The 23,672-nt window shown below is 53.0% G+C and overlaps 1 protein-coding gene across 4 annotated transcripts in view; it reads right to left on the bottom strand.

Annotated features, from left to right (window-relative positions):
* Positions 1-1,147: 1,147 nt before the first annotated feature.
* TMEM63C (transmembrane protein 63C) overlaps positions 1,148-23,672 on the bottom strand; it is a 65,374-nt gene continuing 42,849 nt past the window's right edge. For all 4 annotated transcript variants that reach the window (XM_032801940.2, XM_032801936.2, XM_032801935.2 and 1 more), the window contains 20 exons: positions 21,701-21,788; positions 18,750-18,787; positions 17,569-17,711; positions 17,091-17,142; positions 16,298-16,406; positions 15,544-15,617; positions 14,972-15,052; positions 14,230-14,350; positions 12,264-12,397; positions 11,580-11,702; positions 10,872-11,025; positions 10,156-10,262; positions 8,923-9,009; positions 7,185-7,250; positions 6,655-6,817; positions 4,674-4,779; positions 4,093-4,260; positions 3,559-3,674; positions 2,758-2,829; positions 1,148-1,922 (listed from right to left, as the gene is read on the bottom strand). In XM_032801940.2, the coding sequence (XP_032657831.1) occupies positions 1,710-1,922; positions 2,758-2,829; positions 3,559-3,674; positions 4,093-4,260; positions 4,674-4,779; positions 6,655-6,817; positions 7,185-7,250; positions 8,923-9,009; positions 10,156-10,262; positions 10,872-11,025; positions 11,580-11,702; positions 12,264-12,397; positions 14,230-14,350; positions 14,972-15,052; positions 15,544-15,617; positions 16,298-16,406; positions 17,091-17,142; positions 17,569-17,711; positions 18,750-18,787; positions 21,701-21,788 (2,215 nt within the window). In that variant the 3' untranslated portion in view covers positions 1,148-1,709. The remainder of the gene's footprint in view (positions 1,923-2,757; positions 2,830-3,558; positions 3,675-4,092; positions 4,261-4,673; positions 4,780-6,654; positions 6,818-7,184; positions 7,251-8,922; positions 9,010-10,155; positions 10,263-10,871; positions 11,026-11,579; positions 11,703-12,263; positions 12,398-14,229; positions 14,351-14,971; positions 15,053-15,543; positions 15,618-16,297; positions 16,407-17,090; positions 17,143-17,568; positions 17,712-18,749; positions 18,788-21,700; positions 21,789-23,672) is intronic.

The following is a 23,672-nucleotide window of genomic DNA, read 5'->3' as shown; positions in this document are numbered from 1 at the left end:
CCTGCTTGCAGTTCCTGCTCATTTCAGTCCTGCTCCAGCTCTGCTCCAGCCCCTGCTTCCCTCTGGCTTTAACCCCCCGGATCTGCCTCTGGCTCACAACTCTGGTTGATCCTGTGGTTTTGGCATTTGGCTTCTGTCCAGGAATGACAGAAGATCCCTAAAAGTGGGGGAGCCACTGGCATCCAAACCATGGCCCTGCCCCCCTTTCCACTGCCTCCTCCTCCCAAGACCCTTCCCCCTGCTCACTCCTCTCCGCCCCTTCCCTCCCTTCCCTCACCCTTATGGGAGGTAAAAAGTGGGAGCGCCATTGCTCCCTAGTCCCCCCTGTTCCAGTGCCCCTGCTTCTGTCACTCTGGGGCCAATTGCTGGTTCCACTTCTCGCTTATGACTCTGGTTAACTTCCCCTCCTCTCCCAGCTCTGGCATTTGGCTTCTGCCTCTCAACTTGTTTCCTGGATTCCACCCATTCTGGATCCAGTTCCAACCAGTAGGCTGGACTCTTGCTTTCACCACTAGGCATGACTGCCCACATCCTGGTCAGCAGTATGGTGTCTAGAACCTAGTGACTGAGTTCATGTCAAACTGGACATCTCCAATTTGACGTAAAGAAAAAGAATTCAGCGCCCAGATCATATGTGATTGAGACTGACAGTGAAGAGTTCAACAGAAACTGTCAAAGACTACAAATTATTCCTCAGGAAGATCAATCAACACAGCAAAAACTCAACAGATTGTGGATGCAGAACAAGGCAACAATGACTCAAATTCCAGACCAACCTCAGCCAGTCCAACTGATGGACAACCAGATGACCAAGTTGTTACACATTTGGGTCATGTAATTAGAAAACCAGTACAATTCAGAGACTCTGAACTTCAAAGACAGTGTGATAGTTTATACAGTAAAAGCTGTGTTATCTGGCACTTTATCAATCGGAAAGCTCTATTAACCAGCATTTCTGATATCTCCCAATACAAATCTTTAATCTAGTAACTGGGACTAGTATACTGCCCAGGAGGTTATGCAATTGCACATTCTGCACTCTACTTTTAGGCAAAAGACATGTCAGCAAGCTGATATCAGGGATTTATTCAAAAAAGCAGCTTCCAGGGTGTGTCATAGGGTCGTTACAGATTCAACCCAATCTCNCCCCCCCCCCGCCCCAATGTCTGGGCACCACCCACTCTACTGCACCCCTCCTTCCCAAAGAGATGCTGAGCCAGAGGGAAAGGTGGAGAAAGCAAAGGGGGGTGCCTGAGGTCTGCGGCGACTGACCCTGACTCCAGGAGAAGGGAAAACCAGGAGATGGCAGGCAGGCTACTGAGCATGATATGCACTAAGCAATCAGCTCCAGCTGCTGAGAGCTTGAGCACAGGATGGAAGCAGGAGGCCTCCTGGGGTCTCTCCCTCTGTTCAATTCTGGCTTCACCACTGCAGCCTAGACCCCAGTAATATCTGTGTGCATGAGCAGGTGGCCACCACCCCAGCACTGGGGCTTGGGCTCTAGCAGGCCAGAAAAGCCGTTGCTCTTCAGCAGTGTTGGATCTGGGCCAGCGAGCGGCACTGGACTCTCACCAGGGCCTGAGAGCTGGTAGCAAGGTCAGCATGGCAGCTCAGAAAGCTTGGGCCCTACAAGATGGAGTTCCCCCCGCGTTCTCAATACTTGATGTCGGTGTTTCTGTCCAGCTGGTGTTGCCGCTGCGGGTGGCTGCTCAGTGGTAATGGACCTGCTCCTCCAGCACGGGCCCGGTTCTGAATTCACCCTCCACAGTCTCCAGCTCCGTCTCAAAGCTCTGCAGGCCGCCCTCCTCGCTGTTCTCCACCGGCTCCAGCCGGTTACCCATTGTGCCGTAGGACTGGTGAGCTGGGGAGGCAGCTGGCGTCAGGCTCAGCTCCGGCTCCTGCAGCACCGTGGCCACAAACATCTGGGGCACAAAGCAGACAATGGGCCAGAGGTGCGGATCAGGAAGAAACCCCGGTCCCACTCAGAATCCAAGCTGGATGAAAGGAGGGATTTGATTGGCCAGTGAGGTTGGGGCATGTGAGTGTATTACCCTCCATTCACAAGCAGGGCCAGCTCTGGCTTTTTTGCTGCCCCAAGCAAAAAAAAAAATCGAGGCGGCCAGAGTGGCAAAGCAGGAAAAAAAACCTGCGGGGCGGCCGGAGTCAGGGGGCAGGGGGACTCCCTGCACTGAAGACGTGCTCCGGCTAGCGGGGGGGGGAAGGGGAAGGGAGTGGGGGGAGAGAGAGAAGGGGGGCAGCCAGGGCTTCAGCAGGGCACTCGCCACGTGGCCCCGACTGCTGCGCCGCCTGCCGAGAGGGCTCTGTGCCGCTCCAGTCGGCGGGCAGGGAAGGACGCGGGCTGCCCTGCTGGGCTTGCTACAGCCCTGGCACCGGCGCTCCCCTCCTCCGCGCCACCGCCCCCTACAGGGCAGCCAGATTGGCAAACAAAACAAACAAACAAAAGCAGCCGTGCCACCCTAGGATTGGGCGGAACGCCGCCCCGTAGAATCTGCCACCCCAAGCACAAGCTTGCTCGGCTGGTGCCTGGAGCTGGCCCTGTTCACAAGAGCTGCGCAGCAGGAGATGAGTGGCCATGCCGGGGTAGAGGCACATCTGGGTCACTGTGGGAGTCTCAGTGCAGTGCTCCTAGTCTCAGGCATTAGTGGTTCACTGCATCAGAGTGTTTTGACGCCGCATGAAGCTGACTCCCGAAATGAGGCGTCTGGTGCGTGAGGACAGGGGGGTGGATATACTCACATTTGAGTTAGGGGTTGAGGAGATGCTGCTTCTTTCTGTGTCGTTGAAGGCCCCTTCTGACTGCTCGGACATCTGCAGGCAGATGGTGGGAGAATACAAAGCAATGAGGGATCAGATCCCCCAAGCTGTGGGGGCAAACCACAGGAACACACTCTCCTACAGCCATTTGAGACCATGGGGTTGGAGAGGGAGGGATCATGTTTGCAGCCCCTAAGAGCTAGGATTAACTGAACTGATCGCACCCATCAGTGATACCTGCCCAGAGATAGACCCACAGCTCGTTTTACAGTTCACAGAGATGGGCTAGACACCAGCAGCTGGGGGACGCTGGAGCTGTCCCTTGGCTCTGAGCTCTAACAGCCTGGATTACAGGGGGCTGCTTGCCAGGAGACGGGTTTGCTGGGAAGTGCAGTGAGCTCTAACTTGCATCTAGCAGCAGAACAGAGCTCAACGCGCTGGCACCTCTTGCAATGCAGGATCTCCTAGTGCTGCCCCTGGTGTGAGCGCTGACGGGGGAGGAGGGTGGGGCCCAGAGCCTATGATCTGGAGACAAGAAGGGCCACTTTTAGCTGGGCCACTGCAACTGTGGCACAAACACACCCAAAGCTGGTGATGGTGAATGGACAGAGGGGAGATGCTCCATGCAGCACCAGGGGAGTCAGCCCTGTGTCTGCTCCAGACGCAACTAAATCCTCAGGCATCTCTGTGCATATTGACCCCTGAGAGGCAAGACATAGACAAACAGAACAAAGAGACGATGAGTCAGGGCCTGGGACCAAAGTGGCTGCTTCCCTCTCTCACCTGGTAGCTGGAGGGCTTCCTTGGCTGCAGTTTCTTCAGACACAGGCCAAAGAAAGAGAAGAGGATGCAGGATAGAAGAACCACGAAGGTAAAGAGGGTGATGGGACGGATGGGACCTAGAGCAGAGAAAAACAGCCAGCCAGCATGGGAGTCTGTATCAGAATCCACCAGCTTCACTTCCTACCAGCCACAAGAGCTTCTGAGTATCAGCCAAAATCTCTCCCACCTCTGGCTGAGGCCCCCCTAAATACCAGCCAAGATCTCCCCCCATCTGGCTGAGTACCCCCCGACAAGTACCAGCCAAGATCTCCCCCATCTGGCTGAGCCCTCCCCTCACATGGTGAGTACAATCGAGATCTCACCAACATTACCCTTACTCCATTTCTTTTCTCCCTGTCTGCCCCATTCCCCCCCCTCCCTCTTGTTTCTGACGAGAAGGTGATGGTCACTAGCTGGCTGCTTGTCCCCTGGAGAAGTGAGCCCTGATGAAGATAAGGTCTAGGCTGGAGGAGTCTCTGACCTGAGTCCACCTACCTAGACGCAGGACAGAGAAGAAGAGCAGCCAAAACATGCAGAAGATGGGTGCCACCACCACCTGGCTGACGGCCGCCGAGTGGATGCGCTGGTTCAGCTTGGTGGGGATGTACACGTAGTAAATGTTGTAGCGATCGACCATGTGTTTCAGCAGCATGTAGAGCAAACCTGGGCCAGGGGGGTGAAAGAGGGTCAGGACGGTGCCATCATTGGACAAAGGGGGGTGAGGCGAAAGCACCATGGCTTGGAGAGGGGATGAGGGACTGGGTCAAGGAGAACAGTCCCTGGAATTGATGCCAGTGGTGATTGGGGATTTGGCAGCTGATCCTTGCTCACTTCTCTGTACCCGGGCTGGTTCCCCAGTCACTGCATGACAGTGGGGCGGGGGTGGTGGTTCTCAGCAGGAGGCCAATGAGACCAGACAGAACTGCCTTCTAACGATCATCTCACCTCCCAAGGGAGCAAACAGACTCTCCTGGGAACCTGGATGTGGGCGAGGCTGTTTCCAGCCCTGGGGCCAGGCCCAGAGGAGATGGTGAGACAGCTGAAGGCTGGGCTGGAAGCTCACAGGAGCCACTCACCAAAGGGGACGATGATGGGGCAGGTGATGCTGTAGGTCATGACGACAGCAAAGATGCAGCAGGTCCAGGCGTACTCCAGCCCGAACTGGAACTCATAGGCTTGGCTCTGAGGCACAACCAACAGCACAGTTACCCTGCTGCCTGCAGCTTAGTGCTATCGTGTGTGTTACAGCACTAGCTGGAGGCCTCAGGTGAGCTCGGGGCCCCTGGCATTAGGCACTATAGATACACACAGTGGAGACAGGTCTTCTCCCAGGGAGCTCGTACTCCACATGGACAGAGGGAAGACAGAGAAAGGACATATTGTGCCCACACCACAGATGGGGAACTGAGGCACCCAGAGATGACAGGCCTTGTCCAGTTCACCTAGGGAGTCTGTGGCAGAGTCAGAAACTGATCCCAGATCTCCCAGCCCATTGCCTTGCCCCCAGCCCCATGCTTCCCAGCATTTCTTCCAGGGCCTGGCTGCAACTCCCAGTCCTTCATGTTTCCCTTCTTCCTTTAGAAGTCACCCAGCCAACATGGCGCAGCCATCGCCTGCTGACCACGGCAGGGATTCTCCTTCAGCGCCAGGCGCTGCTGCTCTTCACACAGCCAGTGGGGTCGCTACTGAAACACATGATGCACTCCCTTGCTCCGCTGCCTTCCCAGACCTGCACTGATTGCTTCCTCTGCACAGCTTACCCCTGGCAGCCACAGAGAGACTGGAACTAAAGCCAAGCCTCCTGCAGCAGTCTCCAGCCACAAGCCTGTCCCCAGAGACACTGGGACCAGAGCTAGGGGTGTCAACTTTCGAACTGCACAAAACCGAACACCTTAGCCCCACCTCCTTCCCCAAGGGCCTGCTCTCCCGCTCACTACGTTCCCCCTCCCTCGGTGGCTCACTCTCTCCCCCCTCACTCACTTTCGCTGGGTTGGGGCAGGGGGTTGGAGTGGAGGAGGGAGTGACAGCTCTGTCTGGGGGTGCAGGCTCTGGGGTGGGGCCAGAAATGAGGGCTACAGGGTGCAGGAGGGGGATCCAGGCTGGGGCACAGTGTTGGGGTTTGGGAGGGGGTGAGGGCTCTGGTTGGGGGTGTGAGCTCTGGAGTGGAGCCGGAGATGAGGGGTTTGGGTGCAGGAGGGGGCTTCAGGCTGGAGGGGTGGGACAGAGGGTTCAGGGTGTGGGAGGGGGCTCTGGGCTGGGGTAGGAGTGTGAGATACAAGGGGGTGAGGGCTCTGCCTGGGGGCGCAGGCTCTGGGGTGGGGCTAGGGATGAGGGGTTTGGGGTGCAGGAGGAAGCTCCGGGTTTGGAGCGGCTCAGGGCTGGAGCAGGAGGTTGGGGCATGGGCTTACCTCTGGCAGCTCCCTGGCAGCAGCTCAGCAGAGGGACTAAGGCAGGCTGTCTGTCTGTCCTGGCACTGTGCTGCGCCCCGGAAGCAGCCAGCAGGTCCGGCTCCTAGTCAGAGGTGTGGGAGGTGGCTCTGCACTCTGCTCTTGCCCACAAGCACTGCCCCTGCAGCTCCCATTGGCTGCAGTTTCCGGCCAATGGGAGTGTGGAGCTGGTGCTTGGGGCAGGGGCGGTGCATGGAGCCCTGTGACCCGCCCCCACCTAGGAGCTGGGCCTACTGACTGCTTCCAGGGTGCAGTGTGGAGCCAGGGCAGGGAGAGACTAGCCTGTCTTAGTGCCGCAGCACTGCCACATGGACTTTTAACAGCTTGGTTGACCGTGGTGACCGGAACTGCCAGAGTCCCTTTACGACCAGGTGTTCCGGTCGAAAACCAGACACCGGGTCACCCTAACCAGAGTCCCACCTCCTGGAGCAGCCCTAGGCCACGGACCTGTCCCCAGAGGCACTGCGACCAGACCCCACCTCCTGAGCACAAGAAGTTGAGTTTCTGGCCAGGACAGTGGAGACAGGATCTGGTAGGTCTGAGTTCCCAGGCAGGGTGTGGCAGATGGGCAATGTGTGGGTGCGGGTGTGCAGGGAGCGGAGCCACACACCCGTTTGATGTGGAGCCGCTCTGGCTCAGATTTGGCGAAGCAGAGGCGGGTTGCATAGACGATGAGGCTGGGGATGCGCAGCAGCTCCATGGCTGTCCCAATCAGGCTGGACGTGATGACGTAGTTGACAAAAAAAGCGCCGTTATCAGGGAGGAAAACGCACCTGCCCCCGGAAACAACAAGGAGGGAAGAGAATGAGATGTGCCCCAAGCAGATGGCCAGAGATGAGCTGTGCCAGGCTGGTGGCTGCAGGACTCATGCCCGAATCACTCCAAGCAGCTGCCCAGCAGCACAGGGGGTGACAGCTGCAGGGTTGCTGGGTCCACGAGCTTGCAGCCCCTTCTGCTCAGGGGATCACTCAGAAATGGGGGTTAAAACTTGAGGCATCCCAAAACTCTACAACCAAAAACCACCAACAGTGCAAAATGCAATTTCTCGGCCCCTGTACACACCCAGCTGTGCATGCAGCTCCCCTTAATCTACACGTGTACACACATCCCCACACATGTTCAGCACCCGCCAGTACTCACTGGAACTTGATATTTGCCTCATCCAAGAAGTGAATGTCAAAGAGCCAGTGGAAGAAAAGATCTAAACTGGATGAGAGAAGGGAGAGCAGAAGCTGGTTAGACGTGTGTTATACAGACAAGAGAGAATATTATGGGCAAACAGGCAAGAGTCTTTCGCTCTCTTTCACACACATATGCAGAGTAGGAAAAGGTCTTGCAGCACACCTTCCCCCCACCCATCTCTGGACTTCCTTTTGGCACAGGGCCTGACCTCGGTGTGGAAAGTGCCCAGCCTGTTTTGTTTTGGCATTGTGTGAATAAAAACAATCATGGTAATAATCAAGGCTGGTCTGGGAAAGAACAGCTGGGCCACATGGTGCAAATGCTGGAAAACACTGTTCTGTCAAAGGTGGCAATTACTGAAGGATCTGGTTACAAGAGCTGGAACGCTCCACAGAAAGGGTTCAACCTACAATGGAGCCGTGTCAAAATCTTACTGGAGTGGCTGCTGCTCCCGCAGAGCGCTCTTGGCTTGATGCTTTGGTCCCTTTGCACATCTCCAGCTGCGCAAAGGGCCACTAGCTGCTTGGCAATAGCCCCAGCACAGCCAGAATCCCTAGGTGGCATAAAGCTGTTGGCATCAGCGATATGACTGAAGGCTCGCTATGCTCCGACCAGTCCCAGCTGATAGAACAACCCCGTGGTGCCACAGGCAGCTGAGGGCAAGTTAGGTCAGCCCCGTTGCTTCTCCAAGTTGTGCTGGGAACCAAAGTGGATCCCAGCCGGCTTCAGAATAAGGACACCCCAAAGGTGATTAAAACCACCTTTGCCCCCACCCTGGGATCCTGAATTGATCACAGCTTGGCTGAACCTGAGAACAAGGCTACATTCACACCTGGCTAAGTAGTTCCTTTGCAGATCAGCTGAACAAGAGAGGGGTTAATACTCAGGGTCACTTGAGCTAGCTCATACTCAGGAAGGAGAGGCTGTGCAGCTGGGGGTCGTTGGGCTGAGGGGTCACCAGGGGAGAGTTTGGGGACAGGACGGTCCCAGGAACAAACAATGCATGTGCTGGGAGGGGAGGAGCAAGTGCTTTCTGGCTAAAGGGCTGGACAGTTGAGCCTCAGCAGGAGTCTCTGCAAGTGCAATAGCCTGTGAGTAGTACAAACTATCAATACATTAGACCAGGAGATTCCCCAGAGGGAGCTGGTCAGTTCTCTCTCAAAGACAAAGTGGGCTACTCCACAGCCCCTAAAAGCTATCGATTGGTGTTGGCCAAGGAGCAACACCACAGAGAATGATAAGTAACCAGCTATTGAGCTATAAGAGACATTTCCTCTTTAAAGAATTACTGCTCTAGGGGCTGCTGTGCTGCAGCAGTCTTTTGGAGGAGATGTAACACGGATGCCCTCTGGAATACACATGATTATTAAAGACACGACAGCACATTGCCCAAGAGTCAGGGAGTTAATCTTGGCATCCTGGTCAGTTGGGCCATGGGCAATTACATGCTGCTTCTCTAATTTCCTATTACGTTTCAAATGGATACACTTCACTTTCTGCCATAACTGGTGTGCAGAAGTGCTGAGTGCTAAGAGCTGCTGTGTTCCACTGCATTTCAGTGGTGGTGATGTGATCCCTGCACACACAGTCTCTGCAAATGCTTTGGGGTTGATCCCTCAGGATGAAGAGCTCCAGGCACATGTATATAACTCCCAGTCTGCAAGTGAATGAGGAGGGCTGTGCACATGGGTTGTACCTGGTCAGCCCCAGCGAGGGCAGGATGATCACCATGAACACCAGAAAGAAGTAACACTTGTGCATTGTGACCTGATTTTCATTCGACCTACAGAAAAAGGAAAAGATATTTATACATTTTGGAGACAGAAGAGGAGCTGGAGAGAGATGCTTGGGGCTTGGGTCCAGTTCTGCACAGGGAATCAGACTGTCCTCAAGGGGACACTGCTCTGTTGGAACAGAGCACTAACTGGGGAAGGTGGGGATTCTTTCCCTAAACTATGCAGAGGCCACAATGGGGGAACAGGCTGTGGTGAAGCCATCTGGGGAGCCCCGCACCCTCCAAATCTCTCTTTAATTCTCACCACTTCCCATGACAGGATTTGCAGCTGGAAATCTGACTGTAGCTCAGAAGCTGCAATGGCCAGTTTTACCATGAGTCATGTTTGAATCACCAGCTCGACATTCAGTGCTGGAGACTGGAGGCACACATTTTGTGCCCAGGGGGAGAAGTGTGGCACTTGCAGGGGATGCCAATGGAAGGAGCATGGCTGGGGGACACTGGGTGGCTTGGGCCACCTGCAGGGGGTGCTGCTGAGTGGGAGCAGAGAGGGAACACAGCTGGACAACCACAGCTGGATTGCTGGTTGAGGCCATGGGGAGGCATTAGTGCAGCCTGGGAGCAGGTTTAAAGCGAGAGGCATAGATAAAGGGAGAAGAGAGGGGACTACAGGAAGTTTATCAGGTGGGGCAGCTTTGACCCCCACCTCCGGTACCAGGGTATTTTTTAAAAGGTGGGCGCCTGTACCTCCATCCCCACCGGCATGGGAACGACTGCGCTGGGAGCAATTCAGCCTGACTTGTCCTGGAGATTCAGTGCTGGCTTGGAACGTAGCCGAGAGCACTGGAGCGGACTGAAGCATGTGTCTGTGCAGCTGCCAGGTGACCGCTGCCCAACGGAGGCGGGAACAAACAGCACAGCACCTCGCACAGTAACCTGGCTAGTGCAGACAAGGGCAGACGCAGCGATCTCTCAGGGCACAGAACTGTCTCCTCAGGAGGGACTGGCAGACTCTTCAGTCCAGACTGGACAATAGCCCGCAGAACAGACTGTAGGGACCAATCCTACCCTGACCCCTGCAGATGGACTAAATGGTACCTACTAGGGTTTTCATTCAAATCCAGATCCCGAGTGACTCCGAGGGGGCAAGCGGGCCCCAGGGTGAAAGGTCAGAGTGTAAAGGCCGTGAGTTACCTGGTCCAGTGTGACTCAAAGAAGGCGGAATAGTACACGACGAATGGCAGGAACACAGAGAAGGCCCAGAGCAGCAGCGTGGGGAAGAACTGGGTGAGGACGGGATTCTGGGGAGGGGAGAGACCGGAGACAAGCTCAAGACCCTGCCTGGCCAGTGGCAGGGCCCTTGGGACGCTTGCTGCACCGCTGCAGGGGCGGTGAGGCTGAGGACAGAAGGCTTTACTGGGACAGAGCAAGCCCCCAGCTACAGCTCACAGGTTACTGCGGAGGAAGGGGCTGGATTCATGGCAGCTCTGGAGCAGCCCAGCACTTGGTGCAGTCTGTAATGGTCCCACCCCACCTCCTTTGCTTCAGCACACTCACAAAGCTGCCCTGCCCCATTGGCTCCCTATGAGTGAGGTTGTGTGTGCCCCACCCAGGATATGGGGTCACTGCCTGGGGTGGGGGGGGACACACACACAACCTCACAGAGAGACAAGACCCAAGGATGCCTCCATCAGGGACATGTGGCTGCCCACCACGTGGGCTCTCCCTTTCTCCCTGCCAAGAAGACACCCATCCCACTCGTGGAGAGTGCAGAGGAGAGGCATGGCCTGCCCTCCTTGGGGGGCACAGAGACAGCCCACACCCTCCCCTCCTCAGGCAAGCTCGGAGATGGGTAATCCCCTAGGTGGGTCCCTGAGTCCAGAAGGCAGAGCCCCGCAGGAATCGGCTACCTTGAGGCTCTCCACCGGCCGCGTCACGTTGAACATGTCTATGGTGTTGACGATGATGGCAGGTGTGGTGAGGAAGAAGAGGAGGATGAAGAGGCAGAAATTGAGGAGGACAAATCGCACCCACCATGACGTGCCACGGACAGATAAATTCTCCCTACAAGAGAACAGAGTATCCAGCAGGTGGAGCACAGGGAAAGACACAGCAGTGCCGGTGGCTGGAGTATCCCTCCTGGTTCCCGGCTGGGAAGGGGCTCTCCCCACTTCAGCAGCCTGTCCCACTGGCTCCCATGCTCACTCTGCCCTATACCTTCTCCCCCACATAGACCCCATCCTTTCTGATTATTCCAGGGCTTCTGCTTCTGGGTTTCCTGCTATTAGTCCCCATCCCACCCCATCTCACCACAACTGTCCCCTGCACTGTCCCACCTGAAACTGGGGGCATCACCAGGGTCTAGGAGAACCAGCACAATGGAATTTCTGTGCCCCCTGCAATGGGCTCTGGATTCACCAATGCCAGAGAAAGCCCAGGAGACTTCACTTTCCCCTCCCTTGCCTGGCCTAGCTGAGACTTGCAACCTCGCTGCATTGGTGTCACTGCTCAGGCCCCGCAGAGGCAGATTCTCAGCCCTTAACATTCCCAACTGTCTGGGAGAATTAAAGCTTTGGATCCACCTTGTGCCCCCTCCATCCAGTTGTGTTGGGATTTACCAGATGATGTCACTTGGGGCTGGGGCATAGCGAACGCCCCAGCTGTGGGACTTTACCACCGTGGTCACGGAGGATTGCTGTGGGTGCCTGCGGCAATGGATGCGGCTATAATCCTTCAAAATCCTACAGGAGAGAGGAGGAAGAGGAGACCTTGGCTTACAGGACAGATTCCTGCTATATGAGAAGAGGTGGGGGGCGGGTGGGAGGGGGAAGGGGTTCAGGATCTCTGCCACCCTACACATTCTTCCCACAATCACAGGCTATGGCCCTCTGCCATACTCAGAGGTCATTTCTTCTGCTGATATGATGGGCAAAGTCCAGCTGAGACTAAACAACCATTTGGGTTTAGCTTACTGAAAATCAGAGTCCACGCGAAACCATGGAAATACTCAGAGCGTCACTTGACAGCCTCAAAGCACCAGGGCCACTGACAATCCCACCCCAGAGCTGGGATGGGCACCCCGCTGTCTCTGAAGCAGGAACGGACTAACCATTCCTGGTCCCAAACCCAGCAGGGGAAAGTGCTAGAGAAGCCGAAGCTGCTTGTTATTTTTAAATTTGCACCCCAGAGCTGTGTGAATTTCAGGTTCATTTCCCATGGGGAGGGGGTAATGTGTAGGCTGCCCAGAGGGCCGTTCTAGCTAGCAGGACCTCAGCCCTGCTCTCGCTAAGGTCTGCACTCACACTGCTGTCATCCTATCATCCTGGAAAGTGACAAAGGCCATGTCAAGACGCTTGAGTGAGATGCGGTTGCGCTCAGCATTGAACTCATCGGTCAGTTTCTCCTCCAGCTCCCCATAGTACTGCTCAGCATCCACCTGCAGGGGAGTGGAAAGATCACTTTAAAAGGAGCTCTCCTCCCAGAGAGATGGGGACTGACATTCCAGCAGATCACTGGGGATGAAATCTGGGGGCTGCCACATCAACACCTGGACTGGCTGTTGGGAGGCAGTCATTCAGCAAGTTACAAGTGGGAATGAGAGGAGCTGGTTTTGTACGTGCAGGCTCCTTCCTCACCCATGTGAGGGAAATAAGGATTCCAGGAGGGCGATGAGGCCTTTGGTCCAGGCGAGGACAGAAGATGTATTGATGCAGGATTTAAGGAGGCAGTGTTTGGGAACAATGCTAAAGAAGCTGAAACTCCCACCACCACGAGTATGTTTAACTCCAGCACCACCCCTCACTGGGATAATGGACATTGACAGAGGGCATCTGGCCCCCACCGTGCCCATCTTCACGCTAAGAAACAGCAGCAGAACCAGGGGGCATTGAGTCATAAGATCACTACGCCCTCCTCCTTCAGATCGCTCCTCTGGACTCATCTTAGCTGTGGTGCCTACGAGACATCAGCCAGTGAATGATGCAAGGGGCACACAGGGAAAGCTGGCCCTTACACTGTGTAGCTGTCAGGAAAGAACCTGCAAATGCACTTATGGATTTTAAACCTAACTCTATTCGGTTGTATCCCTCTCCCAACACCCTTCAGGTGTTCCCTGTCTTCTTAGGCCCCCATCCTGAATGGAGCTGCTCTGTGTGGGAGGGATCTATGCTGGTGCACACAGGGGTCTGCCAGTGAGAAGCAATTTGCAGGATCGAGGCCTTTGAGTGTCAGAGCCTATGTTTTTCTGTGGGCACATACAGCACCTAGCACAACAGGACCCAGATACTCAGGGGCGGCTCCAGGCCCCAGCACGCCAAGTGCGTGCTTGAGGCGGCAAGCTGCGGGGGGCGCTCTGCCAGCATCACAAGGGCAGCAGGCAGGGTGCCTTCGGCGGCTTGCCTGTGGAGGGTCCACTGGTCCTGCGGCTTCAGTGGGCCTCCTGTGTGGGGTGGCAAAAACCCTAGAGCCACCCCTGCTGATACTGATTGTGGCCTTTGCGTACTGCTGGAAGAAATATTAAGTAGTGTTCAACAGCTGACAAATGCTAACCCAGGATGCACAACTGCAGCGAGTTAACTGTGGCGGGAAGGTGCCCAGGGATGGGTGTGAAAGTGAGAGTGACTGTACGTCATTCCAGTCTCTCCAGGCAGACACGCTGCTTGTAAAAGAACAACACTAAGGTCTGTGTCAAGGACACAGCTGTCTGGGTTGGAACAACAGCTGCAAGTGATGGTTTGTGCCTCTAGAGGGCAGTAGCAGGTGAGTGTTTCGTACATACACAGTTCAGGTTCCAGTGAGCCAGCTTGGGTGCCTGATTCTGTGGGTTGTTTTTAGGGTGACCAGATGAGATGAAGAAAATATTGGGACATATGGGGTGAGGGGTGTCCACCGGCAGAGAAAAAAAAAAGCCGAGTGCTGCTGGTGGAGCAACAACAAAAGCCGAGTGCTGCCGGCGGAGTGAAATATCGGGACAAACCACTCAAATATCGGGACGGTCCTGATTTTATCGGGACGTCTGGTCACCCTAGTTGTTTGTTGATCAATGGAAACCTTTCTCTGGCCCTGAGGGTTCCCCTGGCCCATCTCATTCTCCTGAGCCTCCCTCCCCCAGTATGCATGGTGGGAAGAAGACTGGAGAGCAGCATCGTTTAGTGGCTGTCACAGAAGCAGAGCTGTGTGGGGAGGGGAAGCTACAAGATAATCTCCGATCAGGGGCTTGCTGGAGGCGAGTGTTATCCAGCCCCATCCCCCACAACTCTGATCTTTTACCTGTTCAAAGCTGCAGCTGCGGCAGCAGAAGATGCGGGCGCAGGGATGAGTTTTGATCATGATTTTCCCCTCTTTCTGTGCCTTGGTGGTGAAGTAAAGTCGTCCCTTCATTGCCTTGCGCCTGCCAGGAATAGGATCACATAAGACACTTCATGAGGCCTCCCAGAAAAGAGAGCTCCCTTAATTTGTTGGAAAGGAGCCTTTTTTCCATATACACCCAGATGCACCCTGTGTCTTCCAAACATGCCCCCTACAGCACACCAGGCCAGGAATACCCCAGATGTACCAACGTGGACAGGGACAGAGGGGGAAGCCTGATATGCTCATCCTGCTGGGCACACTCCTCCTGGCATGCGAGCCTGGTGCCATGCTAACACTAGGAGGGGACAGTGCTCATTAGCACTAGAGAGACCTCAGGTACCCCAGGCACAGCCTGCCAGATAGGCAAGGCCACCAGGAACCTCAAATAAAGAAGTCTCAAATGCCAAGGGAGGCCAAGGTGTAAGATTTCCCCTGGGACTCCTGAGGCCATGTAGACAATATGGATGTGCTCCCCCAGCATACAGGACTGTTCTTTTACAGAGTAAAGTAGATCCAGGCAGGATGATGGCTCTGGAGAGCCTGCACAGGCAGTGTGCATGCAGACTCTTGAGCCCATCAATGGGTGATATGCAGGCACCATGAGATAGCTCCATGGGACTCCTAAGGAGTTCAAGGCACAAAGGCCCTAGTGCAGACTCACCTCTCTCTATCCAGCTTCATCAGCTTGCGAACATCAAAGCAGAACTGGACGTTGGTGACAGTACAGCTGGGATAGGCCTCGCTGCGGGGCACATACACCAACAGACATGTGAGACCCTCCCTCCCAGGAGACTGAAGAGACTCAAACCACTTGCTTCTCCCAGCCCCGCTGACTCCTCATCTCCTACTCCGCAAGGAAGGGAGAGCTGAGATTGCTGAGGGGGACAGCCTCCTGGCCCCAGACCACTTACCAACCCCCAGGAAGTGAGTCTTCCTGGGCAATGTTGGATGAGAAGAGGGAGGATGGCTGCATTTTCTGTACCTGTCTTTGCCATGGCAGCCAGCAGGGGGCAGAACCACTTTCTTCATTACCTGAGACCTTTGGCTGCTGGCAACATCACCTGCTTTCCACACTGATGTTCCTCTAATGTTTTCACCCCTCACCCAGACACCCAGACCATGGGCATCCCGACCTGTCTCCCTTCAGTGAGTCCTCAAGAATCAGCAGAACCAGGGGCAGAGAAGCTCACAGAGATGGGCACAGATCAAGCAGCTACCTGTGGTTCTACTCACTGAAAATGCTTGATGACAAGGGAGGAGTCTGTGATTTCCTTGGGAATCCGGGTCACCATCAGTGTCCGGGCAACCTGGGAGAGGAGAAGAGGAGCTGAGACAGAGGGATCGGGGAGCAGAACCATGTTTTGTCTTGCATTCACAACACTCCCGCCTCTGCAGCACCTCATATTCTCCCTGGAAGGAAGGTCAGTATCATTTCTTCCATTGCACAGATGGAGAAAACTGATGCACAGAGACTTGTACAAGATCATTCTGTGAGTTGGTGGCAAAGCTGGGATGGAATCCAGGAGTCCTGAATCCCAGTCCCCAGCCAGTTCACTACAATCCCTCCAAGAGGTGGGAACAGAACCAGGAGTCCTGACTTCTAGTTCCAGGCTCTAATTATTCAACCACACCCTCCCAGTGCTGGGAATAGCCTCTGACTCCTAGGCCCCCTGCTGTAACCACTAGACACTACCACCTCTTACACTACTTGGACATGGGTTGAGCTCAGTCCCTCAACAGCAACACACACAAGTTTAAACTTGATGGGGGCACAAAATGGTGCATAATCTGAGGGTTTCTTTCATTTTAAGGAGAATGGGAGAAATCCACCTTCTTTTTCCCAGTTAACCCAACTCCAGGCCATTTGTGAAGATCTAGTGTATTCTAACTGTGGTTCCTTCAAAAGCACAGATGGCAAAAGACAAGCAAAGTTGTGCAGGGTCTCCCTTTGGGTTGGGAGGGGCAGAAGAGCACTGGGGCAGCTTACCTTCTCATCCTCCTTGTATTCGAGCTGGACAGAGTGATGAGCCATACAGAAGATGGTGATAATGAAATAGATGAGAGCGAAGATACTGTGCAGCCACAGGAGACGGTCTCTGTGCAAGAAAAAAGGAACAGATCTGCAACCTAACAAAGCAGCACCCCTATTGGAGATCAGTTAAACCCACTGCAGTCCCATCCTCCACTCCACCTGGTTTGCTCATCACGGTGAAACCAAAAGCACATAGCATCCATGCTCATAGCTACTGCAGTCTCTGCCTCTTCCAGCACAAGGTGCTGTAAGGAATGGATGCAGGAAGGTGAGCTGCTGGCAGTTCAGTTATTGCAGTCCTAGTTTCTGCCAGTAGGGAGCACCAGACAGAAAGCTGCAGGAGCACTAGCTGAGCTACTGGAGGAATGAGGCAGGAGAACTTGTAAACTCAAGCTGCTCCAGACCAAACCCATCCCAGCAGGAGGTGCTGTACTGAATGGTGTAGGAGTGCTGGTTGGGGAGGTACTAGCTCCAAGCTACGGCAGTTCCAGCAGGAGGTGCTATCGTGCATGGTGTAGGAGTGCTGGCTACCATCTCTTCTTGTACAACTGTCCACATCTGGCCATTAGGTGCTCACACGTCTTTGCAGTGCACGAGTCATGCAGATCTTTATGAACCATGTAAAAGAAAACCCTGTCCCTGGTCCCAGGGGCCAGGCCCCACATTGCTGATGGCCTAACCCTGTGCCCCTAGCAGCCATCTCCACAAGCGGCAGAGAGTGCAGCTGTAAGGTGTGGGGGGAACGTACTGTGTTGGGACGTTGGTGATGGTCGTCCGGCCAAAATGAGCTGGACTGCTTCCTGGAAGAGAAGAGGGGAAGCATGGAGGTTATGGGAGTGCCGCGCATCTTAAGAGGTTCAGGCCCAGAATACAAACAGCTTCTCTATGACAGATGCCTGGGTCCCCTCCTGGCTCCTTCCTTTCTGCTGCTTCCCCAGTTTCTCCTGGCCTCCTCCTGCAAGCCCCAAAGCTTCTCTGGTCTCCCCCATTTCCTATACCCCATAGCTGGCCACCAACCCACACCCCATGGGGCCAATCTCCTAGGTATGACCCCCTGCACTGAACCAATCATCTGGGCACCACACCTTATTCAGAATCCCACCTTCCCAGCTAACTGACAGCATCATCAGTCCCCAATCCCGCTTGGTGTACGATGCCCACCCACGTGCTGTGCGGATCTGTGCTCTGCCACTGGGATCACGGAGTGGGCTTGGAGGATTACCTACCCAAGAGATCCCCAGAGAAGTTGACAGGCAGGATGACAGCCACAGAGAGCACACAGACGATCATGACCAGCACCAGAATGTGGCGCTGGAAAGAGAGGTAGGTGGTGGCATCGATCCCACACTTGCTCTGGAGCTCCTCATCCCTTACCGACACAGAGGCAGATGGTGTGTTAGTGTAGGTGATGTGAGATCACCCATCCCCGCTCAGGGGGCATGCCCCCCACAACCCCCCGCCACTCTCCAGTGGAAAGCACCAGCCCCAAATACTGTAGGGCTTAAACTCAGGCCATCCCTCCAGAGAGCACATACAAGATTCAGGAGGAGAGTGCTCTGAGTCTCTCCCTGGAGGATGGCATTTTGACACCTGTGGAATGGGACATCTGGGATGTCTAGAGGGTTGCAGACTGGTCCCCAAGGCAAGGGCTGGGAGGGAGCCGCATCATTTGGGACATTTAACCAGGGCTTGGACAAAGCCCTGGAACGTACACTGAACGGAACAATCCTGCACTAGCCCCTGGAGGAGCCTAACCAGACGTCTCCATCTCAAACTCCAACACAATAGGTTGTCCCTGACATTCCATGGACCAGATCCCTCAATGAACACAAGAAGGGATGGTGATCTCCTAGCATTTGGAGAGTCCAGCCAGTGAAACACCAACAAATCTGGACACTTTCCTTAACTAGCCAACTCTGCTAAATGGGAGGTGGAAATCCCCTGGGCCTGGTCTCTCTTAGGGGAGTTCCAGCCCTTTCTGATCCCCACTGGCCCTGAGAACAGACTTTTTGGGCAGTGCTTCACTCTTCTGGGCCTGATCAGAACCAAGGGCACCACAAAAATGAGGGTGGGAGGGGAGAAGTCTGTCAAACTTTTTCTGAACTTCAGGTATATTGTGGGCCTCCTGAATGCCCCTCAAGGTGGGAGGGGAGCACTCACCAGAACCAGGGCAGAGGGGAGATAGGACAGCACACAAGGGACAGCAGGATGTAATGAACAAAAAGCCCATGTTCCCCTCCCCTTCCAGGGGACGTGCTTTCTGATCAAGGGATGCCATGCAGATACAGCAGCACCAGGATATTCACTGGTGATGGGTGGTACCCAGGTGGTGTCTTGGAAACATGGAAAGGCAGAAAGAGGCCAGGTAGCTGCCATCCAATGCAGACAGGAAAGGACATGTACTTACTTCATTTGGTAGATGGAAATGAGCCAGGAGCAGAATCCCTGGAAGGGAAGATAAACAGGATCAGCTGGTTGAGAGCAAACCAAGGTATCAGAATGGAGTGAGGTCTCAGAGTGCTTCACATTGTGGGGAACCAGGGACCAGCCGTGCCATGATTGTGGCCAAGGAGGCCAGTTGGGGGCTGGCTGCATGGCAACTATTGCTAAAGTAACAGAGCTCCTGCTCTGCATTCAGTGACCAGCTCTGACAGCACAACTAGTGTCAATGAGGACAGAACACGGAGGTGATCACCTCTGTTTTTCTGAAAAAAAACAGAGGTGATCACAGGACCTTTAGTGTTCAGGTAGCAGCCAGCAGAGGGACTGGAGAAGACATTCAAGGAGAGCAGAGAGGAGCCGACAAATAAATGCACCAGGCCACATTCCTTCTGGGGGAAATCCATGGGCATGAACCTGGCTAGCACTGCCTAGAATAAAGATGACTCTGGGGGGACATGATCACAGCCTACAGAAGCTGTAAGGGGGACAGTACAAGTGAATGAAAGGAATTAACAACGCTCTCAGGAGATGGCAGGACAAGGAGGTTATGGCCCTGAAGTGATGGAAGGAAAAGTCTAAGCTGGAGATTAGGGAATTTGTCTTCACAGCAAGAGCAGCCAGGGCAGAGGCTAGGAGGGGGAAGTCCCATCACTGCAGAGATCCAAGAGTGGGTTTGAGAAGTATTGTAGGTGGGGATGACAAGGGCTTGAATCCTGCAGAATCCAAGGACAGACTCAAGCAGCTTTCCTTGGCACCAGCTGGCATGGCAGACCTCAGCTCCAGGGCTCCTCTGAAGGACAGATCCTTCGACAGCAGAGCAGTCCCCTTTTCAGCACTGCACAAAGGCATTAGCCCTGGAGAGGAGCTTACCTCCCTGGGACAATTCTCCCTCCACAGGATACAGGCCACTCCCATGGCCTTTCATTTGACTTGACCCCATGGAGGAAAGAGTCCTTCACACAGTGATTCCTGCAATGTACATGTCCCACCTCTCCCCAGTGACAAGTGAACAGGGTCACAAGTCAGAGGGAAATTGCCAGAAACAGGAGAATTCCTGGTAAATGGACAAGACCTGCTGTGGAGAAGAAGAGGCAGCTCCAGGAATGTCACCAGAGCCATGGCCAAAGCCACTTCAGGGGTTCATCTTTTTGTTAGCCATTGCTTAAATCTTTCTATACGACAAACATGCTCAGAGAGCAAGAGCAGGGCAATGGAGAGATGGAAGAGAGGGAATGAGAAAGAAAGACAGGTTGCATCTACCCTGGGAAATTTAGGAAAATCTTCCATGGAGGGAGTGTGACGGTGCACCCCATAAGGCTTCATGGAAATATGCTTATTAATGTATGTATATGACATAACTGGAATGTGTTTTGTGCTACATATGCCATGTAACATATCTCTGTAAAGGTTATGATCTACTGAATCTATTCATCCTATTTGTATGCATGTGTCATTGTTGTATTCAAAGTTATGAATACTGGCTGTGTATTTGCTTGATTTCTAAGTAACCTTAGTAAAGCATTTGGTCAGCTTCTCGAGAAAGGAATGTGCAAATTACGTGCCCAGTCAAGAAACACTTAAAGGACAATGTATCTTGGAAAGCTCCAATCCACATAAGAAGTCTACCTGAGGATGGTCAGGGTAGCATGTAAACAATGGCTCCTGCCTGTAAGAACTGAGTCAAGCATGGACATGTGACTTCCCCGTGTGACTCCAAAACTCCATCTTGGAGCTGGATTTTGCATAGGAGAGAGGAGGGGGTCTCCACTCACAAGAGAAAGTCTGCTTAAACCCCTGGGAGGCCCCTCCATTTTGTCTTCAGCTAGCTAAAGAGATATCCTCTCTACCCCCAAGGATACCTGAAAGAAACTGGAACAAAGGACAGTAACTACAGGGGGTGTGAGTGATTGCTGGACCCAGACTAGAAGGAGACTACTCTGTAAAAGGAAGCTTATTGGAATTTCTGTAAGGGTGAGGTTTTTATCTGTACTCAGTTTTCTTACTGGATTAGACTCAGACTTGAGTGTTTTATTTTATTTTACTTGGTAATGCACTTCATTCTGTCTGTTACTACTTGGAACTACTTAAATCCTACTTTCTGTATTTAATAAAATCACTTTTTACTTATTAATGAACCCAGAGTATGTATTAATATCTGGGGGGCAAACAGCTGTGCATATCTCTCTATCAGTGTTATAGAGGGTGAACAATTTATGAGTTTACCCTGTATAAGCTTTACACAGGGTAAAACGGATTTATTTGTGGTTTAGACCCCATTGAGAATTGGGCATCTGAGTGTTAAAGACAGGAACACTTCTGTGAGCTGCTTTCAGTTAAGTCTGCAGCTTTGGGGCACATGGTTCAGACTCTGGATCTGTGTTGGAGCAGACTGGCATGCCTGGCTCAACAAGACAGGGTGCTGGAGTCTCAAGCTGGCAGGGAAAGCAGGGGCAGAAGTATCTTGGCACATCAGTTGGCAGCCCCCAGGGGGTTTCTGTGATCCAACCCATCACAGGGAGTACTGATACAGACAGCACTCAGGAGTTGCTACCACCATGTTATCTAACCCTGTTGGGAATGGATCTAGAAAACACAATGGCAAAAAGCACCAGTGTGCTGTCAACTCTAGCACTCCCACTTCTGGCACCAACAACAGCTCCCCTGGTGCTAGAGCAATGCGGTGGGAAGGGGGGAAAGGATTTTCCAAGCATCGACACTCACTATAAGAGCATTAGAAAATTGCTGCTTCCCAGGAAAAGAAAGAGCAGCTCCTGGCTCCACCATTGGTTCATATTAAACAGGAAACTTCAGACTGGTGACCTAATCTAATTTTAAACCTGGGCTCCCTGTAATAGAGAGAGCTCCTCTTTGCACAGGATGGAGCTAATTTCCCTCCTACATCCCACTGAGACTCACCACATCTTTGTTATCGACATCCGGCGGGCTGGTCTCCGACGGTGATTTCTCCTTCTCACTCTGCTCCCCGTAGAACAGCGACGTCAAGCTTCCAGGCAGAGGGAGGAAGAGAGAGAGGGAAAGAAAGGGGGCACAGGATGGAGAGAAGGGGAGAGAAAGAAGAGAGGGAATGAGAGAGAAGCACAAGAGAGGGAGCAAGAAGGATGGGGCAAAACCCCAAGATTCTGATCAGACCCACTTCAAAGTGACATTTTCCCCCACAGCAAGCGACCCCTTTCTGAGAAATCAGCCAAGCCAGGACAGCATTTGTGCATTTCTAGCCCAGCAGCTGGAAGGGATTTTTCTGCTCAATAGCTGCATGGAGTCAGCTCTCTCATCAGACAGTTTAAGGTGGTGAATCAGCAGGTAGTAAAAGGTTTCTATACATGCAGCAACTGCACCCCAAGAACCTGCCACCCCCAACAGTTCCCCCCAGGAAATAACTGCACCTCCCCAGTGAATGGCACAGATTCAGATTCATGGGAACGGTGGTTACACACACACAGTCATCGTCTAGGACAAATTGAACTGTATTGATGCCCACTGCATACAGGAGAAATGAGACACCAAGTCAGTCAGTAATGATAATATCATAATGAATTGGTGTATGTGTGTCTGTCTATGCATGCAGTCGCTGTCCTCTGCACAGCAGAATCAGACCTGTTTCACTGTGGGTCACAGTCCCTATAGTGCTGGCAGCTAATGGAGTGTCACCTTTAGCTGAAGTGCTAGGGCTCTATGCTTTCGGAGTGGGAGCATCCCAGTTTTCTCCTTGCTCATGCTGTTAAGTTCTGAATGGCCATGGATTTGTTACAATATAATAACACTCTGTCCTCTACCTCCATTTGTTCAAGGTTCTCTTTATGGTTCACAAACACTGCTCACGCTTCACAAAAGCCATGTGAAGTCACTATCTTCAGGACAAGTTAAAGGAGGCTCCTCAGAACGAGGGGCAGTGGGGGAAGATATTAACTATTCAACACTTCTCCCTGTGCTGGAACCTTTCCAGGAAAATCCCTTTTGGTTTACACTTGGGACTCCCTGGAGGTAATGAAGAGAGAAATGTCCCACCAGATCAAAGTAAAAACAAGATCCCACTAGCACATGAGGCTCTATTGTCTGGTTGTTTCCCTGCTTCTCTTCTGTTATCTCAGATACTTTGGCTAAAGAAGAGTTCCCCACTCTTTGCTCCAGCGAGGTCATAACTACATGTTTGTGACATCATTATGGCAGTGACTGCGACATCACTGACTCACCACTATGACATCACTTGCACTATTCTGGTAGAAGAGGAAGAGTTTAGGGAGCGATAAACTCTTAAAGGGACAGTGTCAAGTCATTTGTGCTGGAATTTAGATTGTGTGAGAAAAATGTTTTTCAAAACTTAATAATAAAATTACAATAATACAGTAATACCTAGCTCTTAAAAGTGCTTTTCATCAGTAGATTTCAAAGCACTTTACAAATGAGGTCAATGTCAGTATCCTTATTAACAGCAAGGTTTCCATTAACTGAATGGAGAAACGTTTTTGTTTAGCTTTAAAACCTTTCTGGCAGTTTGGGAAGCCTCAAATCCAGCAGCCTTGGGCTACTGCCTGGCGACTAGCAAGCAAAAGTGTCAAGAATGAAGAAGTGAAAGTGACCAGGCTAATGTCACTGCCCAGGAGGAGTGAAATTCAGGGAGTAAAGCAAATAGGGGATCACTGGGGAAAAGTGACTTGGATTTTTACAGTTCTGACCGTTTTAAACATGCCACGTGGCATTCTAGTACTATATTTTAATGGTGTCTGCTGTTTTAAATCTTGACTGTCCCTTTAATCTCTCCAACAAGTGAAAATATCACTGACACATTTCCAGATTTAGAACCAAAGGCAGTGCTTGAGAAAAATCAAAGAAAATCGAGGCTCAGAAGAGTATTCTGGAAAGAATTCCC

The sequence above is a fragment of the Chelonoidis abingdonii genome, chromosome 4, assembly GCF_003597395.2.
Source record: "Chelonoidis abingdonii isolate Lonesome George chromosome 4, CheloAbing_2.0, whole genome shotgun sequence".
In the NCBI taxonomy this organism is placed as follows: domain Eukaryota; kingdom Metazoa; phylum Chordata; order Testudines; family Testudinidae; genus Chelonoidis; species Chelonoidis abingdonii.
The sequence above is the reverse complement of the archived record's forward strand: the minus strand, read 5'-3'. Positions and strand labels throughout refer to the sequence as shown.